This window comes from Amblyomma americanum, chromosome 1 (genome assembly GCF_052857255.1).
Source record: "Amblyomma americanum isolate KBUSLIRL-KWMA chromosome 1, ASM5285725v1, whole genome shotgun sequence".
Taxonomy (NCBI): Eukaryota; Metazoa; Arthropoda; class Arachnida; order Ixodida; family Ixodidae; genus Amblyomma; species Amblyomma americanum.
The window spans coordinates 238,560,251-238,578,681 of NC_135497.1; the positions used below are offsets into that span (position 1 = coordinate 238,560,251).

The 18,431-nt window shown below is 46.7% G+C and overlaps 1 protein-coding gene across 1 annotated transcript in view; it reads right to left on the reverse strand.

Annotated features, from left to right (window-relative positions):
• Cad88C (cadherin 88C) overlaps positions 1–18,431 on the reverse strand; it is a 114,254-nt gene that overhangs the window by 24,161 nt on the left and 71,662 nt on the right. The window contains exons 6-20 of the mRNA XM_077648777.1: positions 16,752–16,835; positions 15,697–15,822; positions 15,076–15,207; positions 14,723–14,801; positions 13,550–13,662; positions 12,837–13,034; positions 12,050–12,202; positions 10,811–10,975; positions 10,088–10,164; positions 8,267–8,519; positions 4,764–5,685; positions 3,997–4,206; positions 3,403–3,716; positions 2,717–2,842; positions 156–342 (exon numbers count right to left, since the gene is read on the reverse strand). Of these exons, the coding sequence (XP_077504903.1) occupies positions 156–342; positions 2,717–2,842; positions 3,403–3,716; positions 3,997–4,206; positions 4,764–5,685; positions 8,267–8,519; positions 10,088–10,164; positions 10,811–10,975; positions 12,050–12,202; positions 12,837–13,034; positions 13,550–13,662; positions 14,723–14,801; positions 15,076–15,207; positions 15,697–15,822; positions 16,752–16,835 (3,139 nt within the window). The remainder of the gene's footprint in view (positions 1–155; positions 343–2,716; positions 2,843–3,402; positions 3,717–3,996; positions 4,207–4,763; positions 5,686–8,266; positions 8,520–10,087; positions 10,165–10,810; positions 10,976–12,049; positions 12,203–12,836; positions 13,035–13,549; positions 13,663–14,722; positions 14,802–15,075; positions 15,208–15,696; positions 15,823–16,751; positions 16,836–18,431) is intronic.

Genomic DNA, 18,431 nt, shown 5'->3' on the forward strand with positions numbered 1-18,431 from the left:
AGTAAAAGAAAATGTCTGTAGAAACATGCAGTATCTGCGCTAAACGTATCTAGGCGCATTCAGTCCTGAAATAATGCGCGCACAATTAATTACTGCGGCTGATGAGAAATTATTTTGGGCGACGTGCGTCGCCCACGACCTGTTGAAGCTCTCACCCGCTTCGTAGCCGGACTGGATGGTGAACACTATCCTGGCGTTGGGCGTCGTCGGGTCATCGGCGTCGGTGGCTGAGGCCAAGAGCACCGTTTCGTGAGAGCGATGGAATTCAGTCACTTCGGCGCAGTGCGTCTGCCGCACGAAGACGGGCGACTCGTCGTTCACGTCCAGAACACGTATGCTGACCTGCGGGCGAAGAGTGGCGGCATACAAAGAAGCATTACCGCAAGTTAGCAACGCAGCCATTGCTGAGCCTGCCGTTAGTGCAATGCTCAACGATTGGCTTCGAAAACATGGACAAAATGCCCCCAAGTTTCAATGGCAGTGGATGAAGCTAAACGAGCACAAAGTCGCAACCACGATTAAAGCATTTTCTCATCTGTCTGACTTTGCTTATGCAATCGGCTAACTGGGTCAGTGGCTCAAATAACAGAGGCTCGTGGCGCACCATTTCGCATATATTCATAATGCATTCAGTAATTTTTTTACTATTTGTTATCAAACATGCTCGCGGAAGCCACACGCAGACGCCTTGTATTCCACATTTTTGCATACAAGCTGACTGAAGGCAGTAAACCTTCTTCGTCATTTTGTATTAATGAAGGGTGATCAAAATTAAGCTTTACAGATTGCCTACCATTGGGCGCTCAAAAGTACGCGAAATCCACCGCTGCACATAAGTTATGCGGCCAGGGGGACACAAGGTGAGATGTTAATTGCCACCGTCGACACTAAAATATAATAAGGAACTTTTTAGCTACTGCGGCGAGCATGAATGTTCAAATGAAAAAACAGAGGCGGTCGCATTTCTAGACTCCTCCATTTAGTAGAATTCTTCCAGGGCACGCGTGTTACGAGACGATCGGCCCCAAAGTTTTCATTGATTTCGTGTAATTACACATGTAAGGCAGTGGCAGTCGATGCGAAACTCCTCCTTGGTGTGACGCAGCTGTTGCGTCGGGCTTCTCTTCTATTTTGTTAGCCGAAAGGAAAACAGCAGCTTTTCCGCCGTCCTGAGAAATGTTCTATGGTGCAATAACCTCATACAGGCTTCGTCATGCAAATCTCGTACAAGTTGCATGATACTGTATGGCATCTGTATCAGAAATGTATTATTTTGCAAAAGAAATGAGGAATATTTGTATGACATTTGTATGACAGGCTGTATGAGGTTATTGCATCATACAACTTTTTTCAGTAGGGCGGTAGCTTTGTGCCGCTGGCAGACGAAACACCGACGAAACACAATAACGCGGATGGAGCTGAAAATCTGGAAGCGAATATGTCGTAACACACGCGCGCTTGGAGAAATTTGTTGAATTGTATAGCAACAATACCGCTTCTAGGTTTCCATTATAAACATTCGCGCTAGCCGCAGTCGCTAAAAAGTTCTTTAATTGATTTTAGTTAATTAGTTACCCGACAGCGGCAATTTTGTGTCCCCATGGCCGCATAACTTATGTACAGAGGTGGAATTCATGTACCTATGAGCGCCTAATTTTAAGATGTAGGTAAAGCTTAATTTTGATCCCCTTATATACGGGGAATTCCACCTAAGACTTTACTCTATTTGTTTAAATACGATTTTTAGTGAGAAAAGCGCTTTTTTCGGTATAGAATTTTCAGCGGTGTTGTGCATTAGAATACAGCTAAGACGTGCTAACTATCAGGCTGGTTAACTAATACCGAATAGTTAACTTTTTAACTATTACGGCTAGGCTCCTTAATTATTGAGAAGCGCCTAGGCCATCGAAGCAACATCCATATCAGTTTTCAGAAATTCGAAAATACGATTACCTTCTGCACTATGGCTCAACAAATTTTGGCTATTTCAACGAGTAACGTGCACTGGAAGGTTGCTTTGCCTGCAAGCTTTTCGAAAGCGCACGCATTTTGAAGCGATGTACCCATTATTTGTTGGGCCACAGCACAAAGGGTAACCGCGTTTTCAAAATTCTAAAAACTGATATAGATATTACTTACGGCGGGCTACACGCCTCCTTATAATTAAGGAGCCTAACTGTAATTAAAGTTAAAAAGTTAACTATTCAGTATTATTTAACCAGACTTCTAGTTACCGCGCCTTAGCTGTATTCTGATGTAGTACACCGCTGCCAATTCTATGCCGAAAAAAGCGCTCGTTCAACTAAAAAAAAGCTATTTTTAAAAACTGTGTAAAATCTAAGGTGAAACGCCCTGTATAGTAGATAATCTTAGGTGAAACACCATGTACAGTAGATATATAGGACACTGGTGTTACTTGCGCAGGTACCATGGAGACATGTATAGGGGCAAGATCCCGGCCGCGGCGGTCGAATTTCGATGGAGGTGAAATTCTAGAGGCCCGTGTACTGTGCGATGCCAGTGCCCGTTAAAAAACCCCAGGTGGTCGAAATTTCCGGAGCCCTTCACTACGGCGTCTCTCATAGCCTGAGTCGCTTTGGGACGTTAAACCTCCATTGACCATAGACCATGTATAGGGGCAAGAATTCGCAGCAGCAAAATATCTTGAAAGATGGCGATCTTAGGAGCGTTTATTGGGAGCCTTTTCTTCAGTTACCTGCTTAAATGTCCTCCTACTTTCGTCTGTCCCGAAGCCGGCTTCGTAGTTGTCCCACGCTTGAACGATCAGCGAGTACGAGGCGGTCTCTTCTCTGTCCAAAGGCATGGCAACCGTGATAACACCCTGTGGGACCAAAAAAAAAAAAAAGGAAAGTGCAGTCAACAACTTCCGAACTTTTTTTTTTTTTGCTTCCACCCACAACTTTCTCTTTCAGCGGACGTTCTTCGCTGCTCCGAGCTCAGTCTCAAAAAAAAAAAAAAATCAGTAAAACAGCCGACATGCATGACAACAAAAATGATAGGCAAGCGGCGTCGCAATTCGAATTTAAAAGGCTAAAACACGTACAACACTGGTTATACTACTTTGGCGAATTTCGCTCTTACCCTGGTGTTCGCATTTTTAGACGTAGGCAGAAGTGGATGTAGCGCTATAAAACAGTAATACCAACATTTCACTGTTTTCCCTTCTTTCAGACTGCGCGCGCACGCGCGTGTGTGCGTGTGTGTGTGTGGGGGGGGGGGGGGCGCCAACCTTGGTGAGGGTTTGAATGACGCGTATTCGACGAAACGTTGACTTGGGGCAGCTCAAAGGGGTGGGAACATTGCAAGCACACTAGAGCTTTAGAGCATGGTTCATATCAAGATCGTGCGGGCAATGATATCGCGTTTGCAGTGTACACTCACAGTGTCCCGGTCGATCTTGAACTTTCCGTCAGTGCCAGCGGCATCCAAAGCGTACGTGACACGGCCATACTCTCCGACGTCGGCGTCCGCCGCTTGCACGGCGGCCACCGAAGAGCCCAGGGGCGCGTCCTCCGAGACGGCAAACTCGGAGGGGCCAGGCCGGAAGATGGGGTTGTTGTCGTTCTCGTCCAGCACCTGTATCTGCAGCTCAGTGGCCCCGGACAGAGGAGGAAAGCCCGAGTCGGTCGCCTTGAGCGTCACGTTGATCCAGCTATGCGTCTCGCGGTCGATCTTGTCCGCCACGGTCACCTCGCCTGGCAGGGAGAGGATTAGAGGGATTTGCGCTTCAGGGCACAGCGGCTGGTGTGTTTACACAAGGCGGAAAAGTATTACGCGTTTCACGAAATCAAGTAGAAGCTCGAGCACGGCGCCTTTTTGCCGGAGCCGTCGTGGACTGCTGCATCGTTTTATTGCCCACCTCGTCGCTAGATATGTTAAAAGGGCCCCAAAAGAAGCTTCTCTTCGGCCAGTTTTAAACAATAGGCGTCCCATTGCTCCCGTTGGCCTAAAGCAAGCAAAGAAGAAAATGCGTACCTGTTTTGCGGTCAATGCCTATTAAGGCGAGGTACTCCATTTTTCCTTCCAGGGAATAAAATACTGTCCTGTTCTTGTCGGCATCTATTGCTCTGGCAGTGACTATCGGTGCACCGATCATTGAGTTTTCAGTAACCGTCTGCCGGTAGTAGGATTTCTTGAAGCTCGGTCTGTTGTCATTGACGTCGACCACGTTGATAGTAAGTGTCGCTGCAATGGAACAGGACACGCACAATAAATTTTCATAGGCTATAGCAAAACACAGAAGCACGCACAAATATTCGCAGTAGCCTGACGACTGACACTGTAATTAATTTGAGAGCACCTGGAACACAAATACTAAACAATCCTTTTTTTTTCTGACACTACTTTGGTCACGTTTTAACTTGCAAGTATGAGTAATATACGCATCGAAGCTCAGCACCTCTTATTTGTGTAAGTTTCCTATTGGTATTCTAAGCTGGAATACTCTTAAGCCAGCAGGTCTAATCTTTAGTTTGTTCAAATTAACTGCCCGTGCTCACGACATAAGTAAGGGCGAAATTGGTAGTGGTCATACAAGAGGACAAGACCAAGCATATCCTGTTTGCTTTGTTGGCAGGATATGCTTGGCCGCCACCCATGTTCTGTACGTCTCCATAGTGAGACACTATGCTTTTTATTACGCTATGAGGCCTAAACTTTTCAATACGGTGAGCAACGTGAGCAGAGGTCTCCCAAGAGAGGTTAATTGAGATCCAGAAAGAAAGCGATTTTGTTATACTTACCAGTAGCTGTTTGTCCCGGTGTCGCAGCGGCCATATCCTCGACTTTAACACACAGTTTTATAGATTCGGTCACTTCGCGGTCGATGTTGGACTTTACCATGACTTTTCCGTCGACGTTGTTGATATCAAAGCTTTGCCCAGCGTCAAATTCACTCACGAGGCCACCATCTTCGTTCCGGGCTTCGCTAGAGGCTCCATGGCACAAAGAATACCTGAGCATCGGCCGGTCGTCCTGGTCGGTGGCGCGAACAATGGCAACTGTGTGACCCGGAACACTGTTTTCCACTAAGTTCACGGTGCCGGGTTCCTCGAACCTTGGGGCCTTGTTGTTAACATCGATAATGGAGATGTTGACGGTTACCATCGAAGACTTCTGCTGCTCCCCAAGGCCGCCGTCAAGGGCAAGGATTTGAAGACTGTACAAAACCGACTTAGGGAACGTCCTGTCAGGGTCCATGTTGGCACCGGGAGCCACTGAGATGACACCTGTGAGGGCGTCGATGACGAACTTGTCCTGCGCGCCATTCTGGATCCGATAGACCACCTTGCTGTTGCTGGGCGAGTGATCACGGTCCTCGGCGAGGACCCGGACGATGGCCGTGCCTTCTTGGGTGTCCTCGGGAATAGACTTGGACACGAAGTCAGTAGGGAACTCGGGAGCGTGATCGTTGACGTCTTGCACGTAGACAACGACAGTGACGTTGCTGGAAAGTGACGGCCTACCCATGTCGTAGGCGCGAACAAGAAGGTTGAAGGTTCGGACATCACCCCTGGGTTGCGCGATCCGCTCGAAGTCCAGCGGCAACCTAGGCTTGATGCGGCCCTTGACCTCGTCGATGGTGAAGTTGTTGTCCGGGTCACCATGCACTATCTGGTAGCGGACCTGGCTGTTCGGCCCGCCTGCTTGATCGGCGTCCACGGCCTGCGCAGCGACCAGCAACCTGTCAGGGCTCCCGCTGCTAGAATTCAGGACTTAAATGCCGCGATGGTCGGACGAATACGAAGTCTTACGGCTACGTATTTCTTGCGAGACCCGGCGCATACGAAATGAAGGCTACTGCCCTCCTCTAATGACAGCAGAAGCATCGTCGACAGTATACTTAACGTGCGAAAGGGGTCCGGGTGTCGGACCGTACGCGAACGGTATCTGAAGGTTTATTGTTTATCTCAATCAGAAAACGGTAAATGTTGCAGAGACGCCTGAGACTGCTGAACGTGCCTTCCTAACCGTGCACTCTGTTTTAATTAAAATTGCGCCAGATTAACTTGACATACAATTTCACCTCAAAGATTCAACGGTTGACTCCCTAGCAGGATTAGACGAGCACGCTCGTCACAAGCCTACGGTCATTTTTGGCCTACGACGAGTCCAACTCGTCATGCATGGCACCCTGTGTCCGGTTTGAGGCGAGTAGGGCTCGTCCAGCGCCGTTTTTTTTTTGTTTTTCTGACCAAATAAAGGTTGTTCGACTGAAAAAAACACCTATGGCGTTTTATTGTTTTAGATAAAGCATATTACCACTTCCTAAAATTAAAAAATGACCATTTTGCTATGGCTTCTTTTTTGAAATGAACCGTTAGGGGTTAAGCAGAATAAGCTCACAAAAAATTCAGTTGTACAGTTTAACTGTCAGTGCGTCGTTCGAACAACTAAAACGGGTTCCGAGTTCTAATCATTGTTGTCACCAGTCGTCCTATTCAAGAAGAAAAAACTTGCTCACAGGGGCGGTTGAACGCTTTTCGCTGCCGCCTGACGGCTGCCCAAACGAAAGAACGTTTCGTGAATGATGATGGCCCGCGTGCGAGCGGCACGAGAGAGATAAACACAAAAAAACGAAGGCTACTATGGCGTGCTGAGCAAACAAATGAGTCCGACGTGGACCGGTGATCAAAGCGGAGCTATCACTCATGGTCGTGACGGGAGACGGCCGGGAAGTCACTCCGTCGTTCCTTTCTTTTTAATTTTTCCTTCTTTGTGACGAAGCACCCAAGATTCTTCACGCTATTTCCTGGAGAAAATGCTTTCGCTTCTAATCGTAACGACGGGCTTTCCGTACCTAGGGCAGGTATTGCTTTTGGTTCTCTGCTCGTTCACTCTCAGTCAGATCACCTGACCTGTCGTATAGAACTCATAAGCAATTTAAAATCCTGTATTCTCTTGTGACGGCCGTTGTTTTCAGCAACAAAACCCAAATAACAAACCTCAGTTATTTCCACATTCGTGACTTGTTAATGCTACCCCCGTTAATATGAACGATTCAAATTATGGACAGCTTTTCTGGGGAACAAATTTTTTGCAATGCACTTACTCCTCCTTGATGTGGAAACTCCCTGTCCGGACAATACAGAGGGGGCAAATCTACAACGCTCATTGGGGCCCATGTTCTTTTTTTTTTGTCACGTTAATATGGACGACGATGGGATCAAAATTTCTGCTGCCCCAGCCACATGTTTTATTTTCAGCGTTTTCAACGCAGGAAACTAGCGTAATGGAACTAAAAGTACAACTGACTGGCTGACAGCCCTTTTCGTTTATGGTTTTCTGCGCTAAAGTGCAAAGTTGCCGAGTCGACGCCCGTTACCATTTGCCGTATTGCATGAATGTCTACGAAGAAAAAACTTTGTGCGCAGCATGTGCTACGTAGAGAGCCTAATTCAGCAGCTGTCAGCCGACTGAATGATGGGGCTGTGGGATTTGAGCGTAGTAGGAGTTACGTCATCTAGCCATAAGAAGCCATCAAGCGTATCATGCACAGATCACTAGGCACGTGAAGCTGCACCAAATTACTTCAAGCATAATAGAGGCCAGACTAATGGGCTTGAAGCTCTCAAAATTGTGCCTAACATCAACTTTACTGACCACCACTACACACGGAAGCAGACCTTACTCATATTGCGTTTTCTTCTGAAATTTTTTCTCCTCGTGATTTGTTATTACCGACGACTCGCTTTATGAACAATTTTGCTCAGGAACCAAAGTGTCCATATTAACTAGACAAGCTTGTGCTTATATTTGTAGCATTCGTGTGATTCGCTTGCAATACCGACGTGCCCGCGGCGTATTTGGGCTAAAAATTAGTGCCGATGAAGCATACCGCTATTAAGCACAAGGCGCCTTGTTGGCAAGCTGGTTTACATTCATGCTGAGAAAACAGCGCGAAGAGGGGCACAAGACATCACCCGCGCTGTTGTCTTGTGCGTTTATGGCGCGCATTGCTGATATTAGATCAAACGCAATTGTTTGGGCTGAGGGGACCTGACGTCCGTACGACATAGGGAGACCACTTACCTTCTGCTTCGTGGATTCCAAACAAACATAAAAACATAGCGATCGATCCGCAGCAAAATGATGTATTGTACAACATTTATATTTCTCCAGACGGCAGTTTCTGCAATCAGTTGTACCGTCAGCCAAGGAAGGAACAACGCGTCTACGTATACCAGCTAAAGACCGTGTCGATAGGAGAAGCAGTGCGAGTACTAGGACTCAGACTGGTGCTCACCATGACGACGAGCGGAGTGCGGAAGTCCAGCGCGTTCTCGCGGATGCGGGCCTCGTAGGAAGGCAGCACAAACGTCGGCGCGTTGTCGTTGATGTCCTCGAGCACCAAGTGCAGCTGGACGGTGTTGCGGTTGCCGCGGCCGTTCTCGTCGCGCGCCTCCACCGTGAGGAAATGCTCGGGCGCCGTCTCACGGTCCAGGCCGTGGGCGGACGTGGCCACCACCACTTTGCCCGACTCAGGGTCCAGTCGCAGTCTGCACAGCGCGGCACAATGCAGTCAAAATAGGGTTCACACTTGCGTTCTTTGCGTGAGGGCGTGAAAGCAAAGCAACTTGTGCCACGACTATCACGTGCGTAAACTCACTGGAAAAGATTTTTCACCAGGGTATAGTTCGCTTCTGACAGCCGAAAATGTTATGATCGCTAGGCATAAGCCCTCAATCAGTGTGTCACAGCTCTTACCATGGCCTATGTGCACCTCGTGCACCGACACTGCTGAGGTAGCTGCCTCTACCTTGCCACATTTAAAGGGACTATGCAATAAATTAATTGAGATCACGTAAAGCGCACGAGAGATAGGCATTTCATCCCTCGCCACGGCAACGCAAGAATTTTTAAGCTAGCATCAATAACACCGAAGATATACACGATTAAAAATTACACTCCTCCTGTCCCCCCTCAACTCGTACAAGCGGGACACCAGACAAAAATAAAGAAAACAGCTCAGGGACTGCGCCCCGCCCATGTATAAGTCATCCGCTGACGTTCCTTTTGCAACTCCCGGTTGTCGCTCCTAGCACCTCAGCAGCAGCGTCGGGTTTCTTTGCTTGTCGTCTGTGGTAATTAGCAGTAATAAACCCGGACCTCGAGGTGCGACTGCTCGCTTTTACGGCCGCGATGGGCATCGAACCCTACGCCTGCGCACGAAGAGCCGTGCGAGTGGCTTCGGAACTCCCGACAGAAGGAGGCGGCAGAGGAAAATTGAAACCATATGCGCGAAGGCAATGCCCTGGCTAGCGCTTGCCCGTGAGGGTCGCGCGGCGGCACGAGCAGACGATTTTCACGGCTACCGGAAGTGTGCCCGTGACGTCGTGGCTGCCGTGGCTCCAGCGAATGAGAGCGTGTGGTGGCCTGGTGACGTCCTGGGTACAGTGACGTCTTTTTTCACGATTTTAGTTTCAAAATCGGTCACTACGAGCACACTAATCGGCCCGCAAATTTTAAAAAAACACGGTTTTTAAAAATTCATAATAAATTGCCGGCTCAGTTCCGAAGACTCATACTTGGTGTGAATGCTTCTTAGCATCATTTCTAAGCATTGAAAACATTTACAAGCGACTTATTATTCACTGCATAGTCCCTTTAACTGAACAAGAGCATAGAATAGTTGCAGTTTAGGGGTTAGGGAATAGAATGCTCGTAGCTTCGCATGGCACGCACGTGCATTTCATGAGAAGGTGTGGCTACACATCGCTGTTCTGAGCTTTTTTATATGCGTATAATAAAATTATATTACAGAAGTACACTGAATCCGAGTTTGATAAACTGAGTAGTTTTGGCTGATCTTTAGATTCCACATCGCAGCATAGCAGTCCATGCTGCTGATTAGCTCGACGCGCCATACGTATCCTGCTCGCATCTGCCTACGCGAAGCTCGCACTTAGCGCTCATTACAGACAAGCACGTGGGTGGTTCCTACCAGCGGAATCGCACTGCGCTTTTCACTTAGCCTACTTACGCTAGTGCAGCACTACCACAAGCGCTCTGCAGCGAATTTGGTGCGTATAAATCTAAGAGGCTCTGTAATGCAGCATTTGCTTACTTGTCCGCTATTTGGCCACGGATACTGGTGTAACGAATACCGGCGGTGCCGTAAGCTTCGGAATCCGCATCTTCGGCCTGCAAGAGAGATAAAGTTCAATGTAGGACACATACACTACATTGCCTACAAGAAATCACAAGGATGCGCTACATTACTAATAAAGAAGAAAACAGCTCGTTGATGCCGCCATGAGCCAGTACCTCGATTTATCAGTAAACTGCTGGAAGAATGTTGTAGCGCTTGAACGATGAGCCTTATATTTTTCTTACTGTTTGGTATTGCTATCTTTTATGCCAGCCCCAAAAACCCAAGCACTTCTTCGGCTAATTTCATGCAATGGAACAAACTGTGACCTGGAACACGATGCTTCAAAGAAAGAGAAAGATCGACTCACAAAGAGAACCAGTTGTGAGTAAAGTCGGCGTTCTTCGAAAGAAAGACGAAAGCAAAGATAATTCGTTAAATCACGAATCTCAGGCTCGCGATACGTTAAGCCCGCTTATCCTGCTATGTGGCTCATCCAAAATCTAGCATTTGCCTGCATGTCACACTAACGTCGACGAGTAGACGCCCCGGCCATGCGCCATGCCTTTCTGTCTTGGCATTATATGCACCCGTTTATTTGCGCCAAAATATCCGCGCTTCGTCACTGGTGGGGTCAAGCAGCGCGTTGCACCTAAGCGGCATCGTTGTTTCTGCGGCCGTGCAACCAAGAGTGCTCACCCTGACCACAGCGACCACAGTTCCCGAGGCCGCGTTCTCAGGAATGGTTGCCCGGTACACATCCTCGCGAAATACGGGGAAATTGTCGTTGGCATCCTTGATGTGCACCGTCACGTCGGCCGTTGATGTCTTCGGTTGGCTGGACACCATTTCTCGGGCCACGATCTGCAAGTTGCCAAAGCAAGAGCGGCCAGTTCGTTCATGTGCATCCGCGCTCTTCGTGAGTCAAGCGTTGCTTCCTCAAACGCATTTCCCGCCCTGCTCCTCCTTTTGACAACCCTGCTAACCACCAAATTGAAATATTTTGAAGTATGTTCAAAACTTTTTCTTAAAGAAAATATTTACCAGCACGACTAGCCGTTAGATTTCTTACGATCTCCCTTTACTGCTATTATTCTCTCAGGAACACAAGAATATAAATCCTGTGCTGGTAACATGAATTCGCAAAGCGAGACGCGCTAAACGTAATATATCGTGCTCATCCTCCCGCACACCAACGATCCAAGCTGTGACAAACCATCTGGAAAAGCCTGATTAAGTGAAAACAAAATCCTTGAGGCAGCCCATAGGAAATCAGGTCTGGCCCACAACGGCTTATTACTTTCAAATAAAAATGTAGATTTTATTTATGTGCTTTATGTTCACATGCTCTCTTTGTTATATGCGTGTGTCGATAGTTCAGAACCGTACAGAAAAGCGCATGAGAAAGCGTGTCTAACGCGTTCCACCCGACTGTGGTAAGCAGCATAACATATACACGTTAGATTGAACGATAAAAAGAAATGGAAATAATATGCCCTACCCGCACCGCCAGGTGGCACAACGGGCTAGCATAGCATACAGAGGTTAGACTGGGCTAAAGAAAAACAACTGCCCTGCCCGCACCGTCTTGCGACACAACGGGCTAGCATAACATACATATATTAGTGTGGGCAGAGAAGAAAAAAAAGAGAAAAATAATGTTGCCCAGCCAACGGCACAACGGGCTAGCATAACATACAGCAGAGCATACAGTGAGAAAAGCGATCAAGTGGACCACGTCAGAACGCACGCCACGTTATGCTTCTGCCTCCGCAGTTGCTCACCTCTCCGCTCTGCGCATACCTTTCATAGCTGAATATGAGCGAGTAGCCTCAGAAAAGAAAACATTTCCATTGGCAAGTCACTCCAGGCTAAACAAGGATTAAGAACGGCATACGAAAAACAAAGGATGGCAAAAAAAGTGCCCGATGTGAATACCTTGAAGTTCATAACCTTGACTCGTTCGTAGTCTAAGTAATCCGGATTTTTAACTCGAATCATGAAGGAAGCTTCGTTGACGCCAATGGCTGGTGTTACGTCAAAGACGCCATTGTCTTCTTGAAGGAACAGCTGGAAAGTTCCGTTGCTTCCCTGCAAGAAAACGCAAAACACCATCAGGTCAAGCGGTGCAAACCTGGAACACGTAGAGCTTGCGCGCTGCATCACACACGTCTGTTTTTCAGCTTAGCTTAGAATTAACATCTATGAACCTTCTGCATGCTTCTGCAAGCAGTTTCTTCCGAGCCAGCAGCAAAAAGAGACGAATGTTCCGCTTAAAATTTCGACCTCTTGAGTGTCTAACGCTTTTTTAACACGTGCTAAGCACTCTGTACTTACGCGCATTACAGAAGCGGCCGACATTATGCCCCACTGGTATCATTTCCGCAGACTGAGCTGCGTCCACATAGGCCTTGTCGCCCTTTAAGCAGTCCCACACTCGAGAAAGAACTGTGGTCTATTTGCAACACTAATACATGTATAACAGCAAATCGCTGTAAGTGGTCGTGCAAAGAAATAGGTATGGCACACCTTTTTGTTACCGAACAGGCACCCATACACTGTGGTCCCACTGACACCAACATCAGCGTCTACCAAGATTCAACATGACTCAAGCTGTCCAACTGTTCCTATAAGTCCCACATAGCAATGGCGCAGTACGTTTCCCAGCTCGCTGGTCGGTATGCGGTACTTGGGCTAGTTCACTGCAGGCCGCATGCAATCGCACCTGGTCATGGTCGAAGACCTCCGGCACGCTTTCCCCGACAAAGTTCACGGGCACGTTGATCTGGGCATTCTCGTTGATTTCGGCAATGTAGCGCCGGCTGCGGAACGCCGGCTCCTCGTCATTCACGTCCGTCAGCAGTACCGTCACCTCAGTCTCGGTACTTGGGGCCGGCTTCACGTTTGAGGACACCTCTTGCGCCTGTGATATTGCGCGTATCACGTGGAGAGGGAAAAAAATGAAAATGACCGAATGAACTCGTCTTCAGTCCGTGGAGTTTGTGCACCTTGACCGGCTCCACATTACAAAGAAAATAAAAGACAATTACGAAGCCATTTCAAGAACTCTGCACGAATCTGGTGCCACAGAACTATCTTGGAAGGAACAAAATGGTTCTATACTTTGTCTTTAGTACACCGATGTTACAGGTAATCGAGATGGTGCTGCTGACGAAAGGAACTATTCTCACATATAACACCAGCCTAAAACTCCTTCTGTGTCAACCAACAGTCTGAAATAAATAGTAAAGAACTCTTCACAGGCAACACTGAGCGCGCGGAGAAAACCCGTGAGCATCGTATACGAGACATGGACGGTAAAATTTTCAGCCTCTTACAATGATGAACGCTGCACTGTTTAGTGCTGGGGATAGGCAATGTGCTTTTCTACGCCGTTCACCGCTTCAGTAGCAAAAAAGGAGCTCAACTCAGGTGTACCTGAACGAGTAGAATAAAGGCTCCGTTCCTGTTTTCGGTCGCTTCCCTGTCGAGGCGGCCTTTAACTGACACGACGCCCGTTTCACGGTCGATAGCGAACAGTCCGTTTCCACCTGGTGCAAAGAGAACGTGATGTTAGTGGTCGTCTCATTCTCTGTACATAATTTAACCAGTTACACAGTGAAGTACAATATGAACGAAGGTCGCTTCCACAAAGTTCTCAAACAAATTAACTCTTGAAAAATTCCCCGCCGTAACGCCATTGTAGCCCATTCCTTATGAGTTCAGGTTGAACTATGTTCAGCTCAGTGCAACTTCCAGCTGACCGAACACTTTGAAAAGCAGTAAAATACTGCTTCCGGGTCAAAATGCATCATTTGTGCAGACATGCAGCAATTATCGTTCGCGAAACTGCGGACACTACTATCCCGAAACTGCACACCTTGCAAACCTTCGAAGCGCCATACTTTCGGTTGCGGAACTGCGGGATGCCATATGTGGTTTTTGGAGCAGCAAGGCGTTTTATATTGACTCGAAAAATTTAATGTCAAAGTTAAGCAGAAAATTACTGCATTTTATCATAGGTGCCTATACTCGCGGGCAGCTTTTTGTGGCTATGCAGTGAAAGCTACGAGGGCAAGGCGCCAGGCTTTCACAAGCGCGCTCTTATCACGGTCTCACGAGGGAGAGAGATAGGCGTTCAAGTTGGCGGCGCGCATCCGTAGCTTCCTCAGCATAGCCACAAAAAGATGCCCGCGAGTATAGCACACACAAAAAAAGCGTATAGTTTTCAGCATAATGAAATAAATGTCTTAGGAAACCATTTGAATGTTACGCCAGATACCTAAAAAAGCCGCTGCGTTCTCATTTCAGTGAAGCAAGCTTTCACTAAAGTAGCCTGTTTCAAAGGTCCCCTGAAATTGATTGAAGCGGTATTACATTGAAATCACTGTACTAGATGAGTACAATTCATACATATTTAGTCGATTTTATTCTTGCAGATCGTCAATGTACATCAGGCGGCTACAGCGCAAAAGTAAATGCAACCAAATCAAATCATCTTCATGAACAAACTGTCCACCTTGTTTTGTTTATTTTTAACAACAGGCATGGCTCAGCTTTGGTTGTAACGAACAGCAGCGCGAGCCTGAGATTTTTTAGCTTCTTGGTTACCTGAGATGATGCTGTAGTGTATGGCGTTGTTCACCCCACGGTCGCCGTCCATGGCCTTCACCGTGAGTACGACAGAGTTCTTGGGGGAAAAAAAGAGGAAAAAAAAAGAGATGCGGAATGCTCGAAGCCGGTGAGAAATATGTCGGCGCAAAGCAACTCGCACTTGAAATTGTGCATATGTAACAAGATGCAGCACACGGGCGGCTGCGTATCTCATCTATTTGCGACATTTCAATGCTAGAGGCTCTTCAGACACTTTTGAACACAGTTACAAGCGACCATATGCGATGCGCGTTGGACCGCAAGCGCCCACGGCATAAACCACTCTTCTTTGTAGCAGGCATTGCACGCACCAGGGGCAGGTCCTCGGATATCCTGGTGACAGGGGGCACTTGGGTGAAGATGGGCGGCTGGTCTTCAACATCGTCCACTTTGACGAGCACCACGGCTGTGGCCGTGTGCCGAGGACCCGCATTGGCACGATCCTGGAACGTTCACGGAATTAGTTAGACGAGCCGAAGTGTCGTATTTGTGAGCCTGACCACGAGGATCGTTTCCACACGCCGTCGTAAGAACAGCTCCAGACTGCCGACTCCTTTCTATCGAAACGACTTGAAAACCAGTCTTCAACTTAATTTACACAATAGTCTTCAATAGTCTTATCTTCAACTTTGTCAATATGGCATTTACATGGACCGCCTTTCGCGATGGGTAACTAAGGATGATAGAGTTGCGCAAATGTGCATACGTAGTACCAATTGGACGTGTTTAGAAACAGTGATACTTCAAGTTACTATGAACCAACTGGCCCGCATTTCAAGCCTTCTGCAGTGATACTTATTGCAGTATATGCCCTCATATTTCGGACTCACGATGCATATTCAATGAAAGAGCACCTTAAGTCCAACCATTTAGGCCTGAATTGCATGATATGTGTGCATGCAGTCCTGACGGAACCAACAAAAAAGCCTTACAATGGCAAGGACACGCAGCTCGTAGATGAACTTGCGCTCATAGTCGAGTGGTCCGATAAGCGAGATGATGCCTTTTCCTTTATCTTGCTGCACCGAGAACGTGGATGTCGTTTCCGAGTCAGTGTTCTAATGGAGAGGGGGAAAGTCAAAGCAACAACAATGAAAATCGAGAAAGCGCAGCACCATGATACTTTTTCGGGAGTAATTACAACGGTTCAACAGCAATTCCTCTACAACTTTAAACGTGCTACTCGAATGTACACGGTGTTTCGTACATAGAAGGAAAGCAAGTCAGTACGCGTCGTGGCCATATCTCAGATTAGACGTAAATACCCTCATAGTGGCAATTTATAAATGCCAGCCCGTCGCGTTATATACTCCAGTTTTGTCCCAAGAAAACAGCTGAAAGATGCCAGCTGTTATCTCTTAAATACGAAATTACGCGTTTCGTATGTGCGTGACACTTCCTGTAAGCGGTAAAGTGCAGTCGATATTATGAGTTCAAAGTGTTATCTGTAGACAGTATAACGATATTGACGACGAGAAAGACTAATATAGCAGGGCCCACATGGAAACGAATGCACTTCGAAAATCGACATTTTTCTTTTCGTTATCGCTTTCTCTTGTGTTAACTTCGACACGAAAGTTAACAGCTCGAGTCGCACTTAAGTGTCTACAGCATGAGAGGCCCGCGGAGGAATTAAAAAAAGCTAAACCTTAGAGCGGTTGCCGATGCCGATGCGACTGAACTTGCGCGCAAGTATTAATTGTCTCTGAAACCAGCACGTCAGGCCAGATTTCGCCCTCTGCGCTCCGCAGCGGGCCACACGCGCTCTGCGGACAACTATGATTCGGTCAGTAGATTTTGCGCATAATGTGTCGCCGGTAACCTCACAGTGTTTGTTTGTTAAGCACTTCTGCCGAAGGCTTGTGTATTTTTCTTTGTTCAATCAGAATAATTTAATTTACAATATGGAAGGCTTCAGGATATTAAAATATCGTTTTCGAAAGATATTCGTGATAGAAGATCCTGAAGAGGTAATACAGACACTCACTTGTAACTGATAAATAACTTGTCCGAAAGGGCCCTGGTCGCGATCAATAGCTTCAACCGTGTCGATGACGTGTGGTGAGGCGTCCTGCGAAGAGAAAGAAGCATAATTAAACTTGCATGAGCGAAGACGTACTTTATTGGCATGAGGACGTCACGCATTGTCACGCATTTTGTTCCTCACTGCGAAGAGAAACGTACGGGAAAAGGCGAGGAAAGAGAAGGTTTACTCAAAAGAAAGGACACATACAGGCAGGTGCATTGACGCAAAACACGGAACGAAACGTACTCACGTCTGATGCTCTCTCTGACAAAGTTAATTTAGTTCAGAAGTTCATCTTTCTGCTCCTTCTTCTTTTTACAAGTATATCCCGCATTTTCTGGCACAATGTTTGAACTAATGAGGTTTTATCATGGCTTAGGGCGTTCTGCAGTCACTACATGAAGTGTGTTAGATCTGGCGCACAGTGTTCTTTATTTTTTTTAGGTAAGATAAGGCTGGCCTCTGTGGGTTAATCACAATAATATTATAACCACGGCCCTACGTTCTCGGGTTAGTTTTTCTAGAATTCAGGGGATAAAAACCAGCGATTTTTCTGACCTCAAATCAGGGTAAAAATCGGGCCATTCAGCACACGTTCTATAAATCGGATTTTCTCTACGCATAGTCTGCAGCAAACGTCATTATACAATAAGCGCTCGTTTTTATGCGGGGCGTAAGAGGGCCCATTTTTGCTTATTATTTAATAAAACGTACGAAAACTGCATATTTTGCTGAAATAGCGCTTACCGAATTCAATATTTCCTCTTTTATTCATTGTTATTACACTTATTTCAGCAGGATGTCGTTAGCGTTGGCTCGCTCCTAAAAAGTGCCTTTCTAACTTATCCTCAAATTAAGCCACGTCTCGAACAACAAACGTTATAATAGGCTTACAGTCATCAGTTTACTGTAACCAGCGCAAGATATCCGCAAATTTTCGTGCGGTATCTTTCACTTCGTGCACTGGAAGAATGCATTCTCTACAAAGCTTAATTTCGGGTAGAAGTCGGGTTTAACCCGATTTTTAAGAAACCTGCTAAGAAATAGCTTAAAACGAAGGGCCCTAAATTTATGCTGCATTAACTTGCAATAATGGGAATGGAAAAGAACGCTTCATAATAAACTTTCTATTACGTGAAATGGGAAAGCGTGAAGGTTTCTATTTTCGCCGAGATGGGTTTGCTTATTTGCGTGATAGCTACTTGACGAGGTAATTCCAAGACCTGTGCCAAGATGAAATAATACCGGGTATATTTATCAATTCGTCTGATTTCATGTCACATGGTTCTAGAACTATGAAATTAGGCACCGAATGTAAAATACCTGGAGCACAAAACAAAACGCAATTTGTTTCTATCTCATTCAGAATAAAGCTCCAAAATTATTCACACGGCATCACCGCGGAAGCGTATGCGACAAAGTACCTGCCTTGCTCGTGCTTGCTATCTCTACCATGTCACTGCCGTCATAAGCACAAAGCTATCATCGACATATATCATGTACTACGTAGTTTTCATGTAGGCGATCACAGAATACTTCCCTGCGGCACTACACATCCGATAAGCCTCACTCGATGTTGATGTTTAATATGACACATTGATTACAAGTTTTGAGTTAAGTTCAAATGCGCTTCAGTGCGAT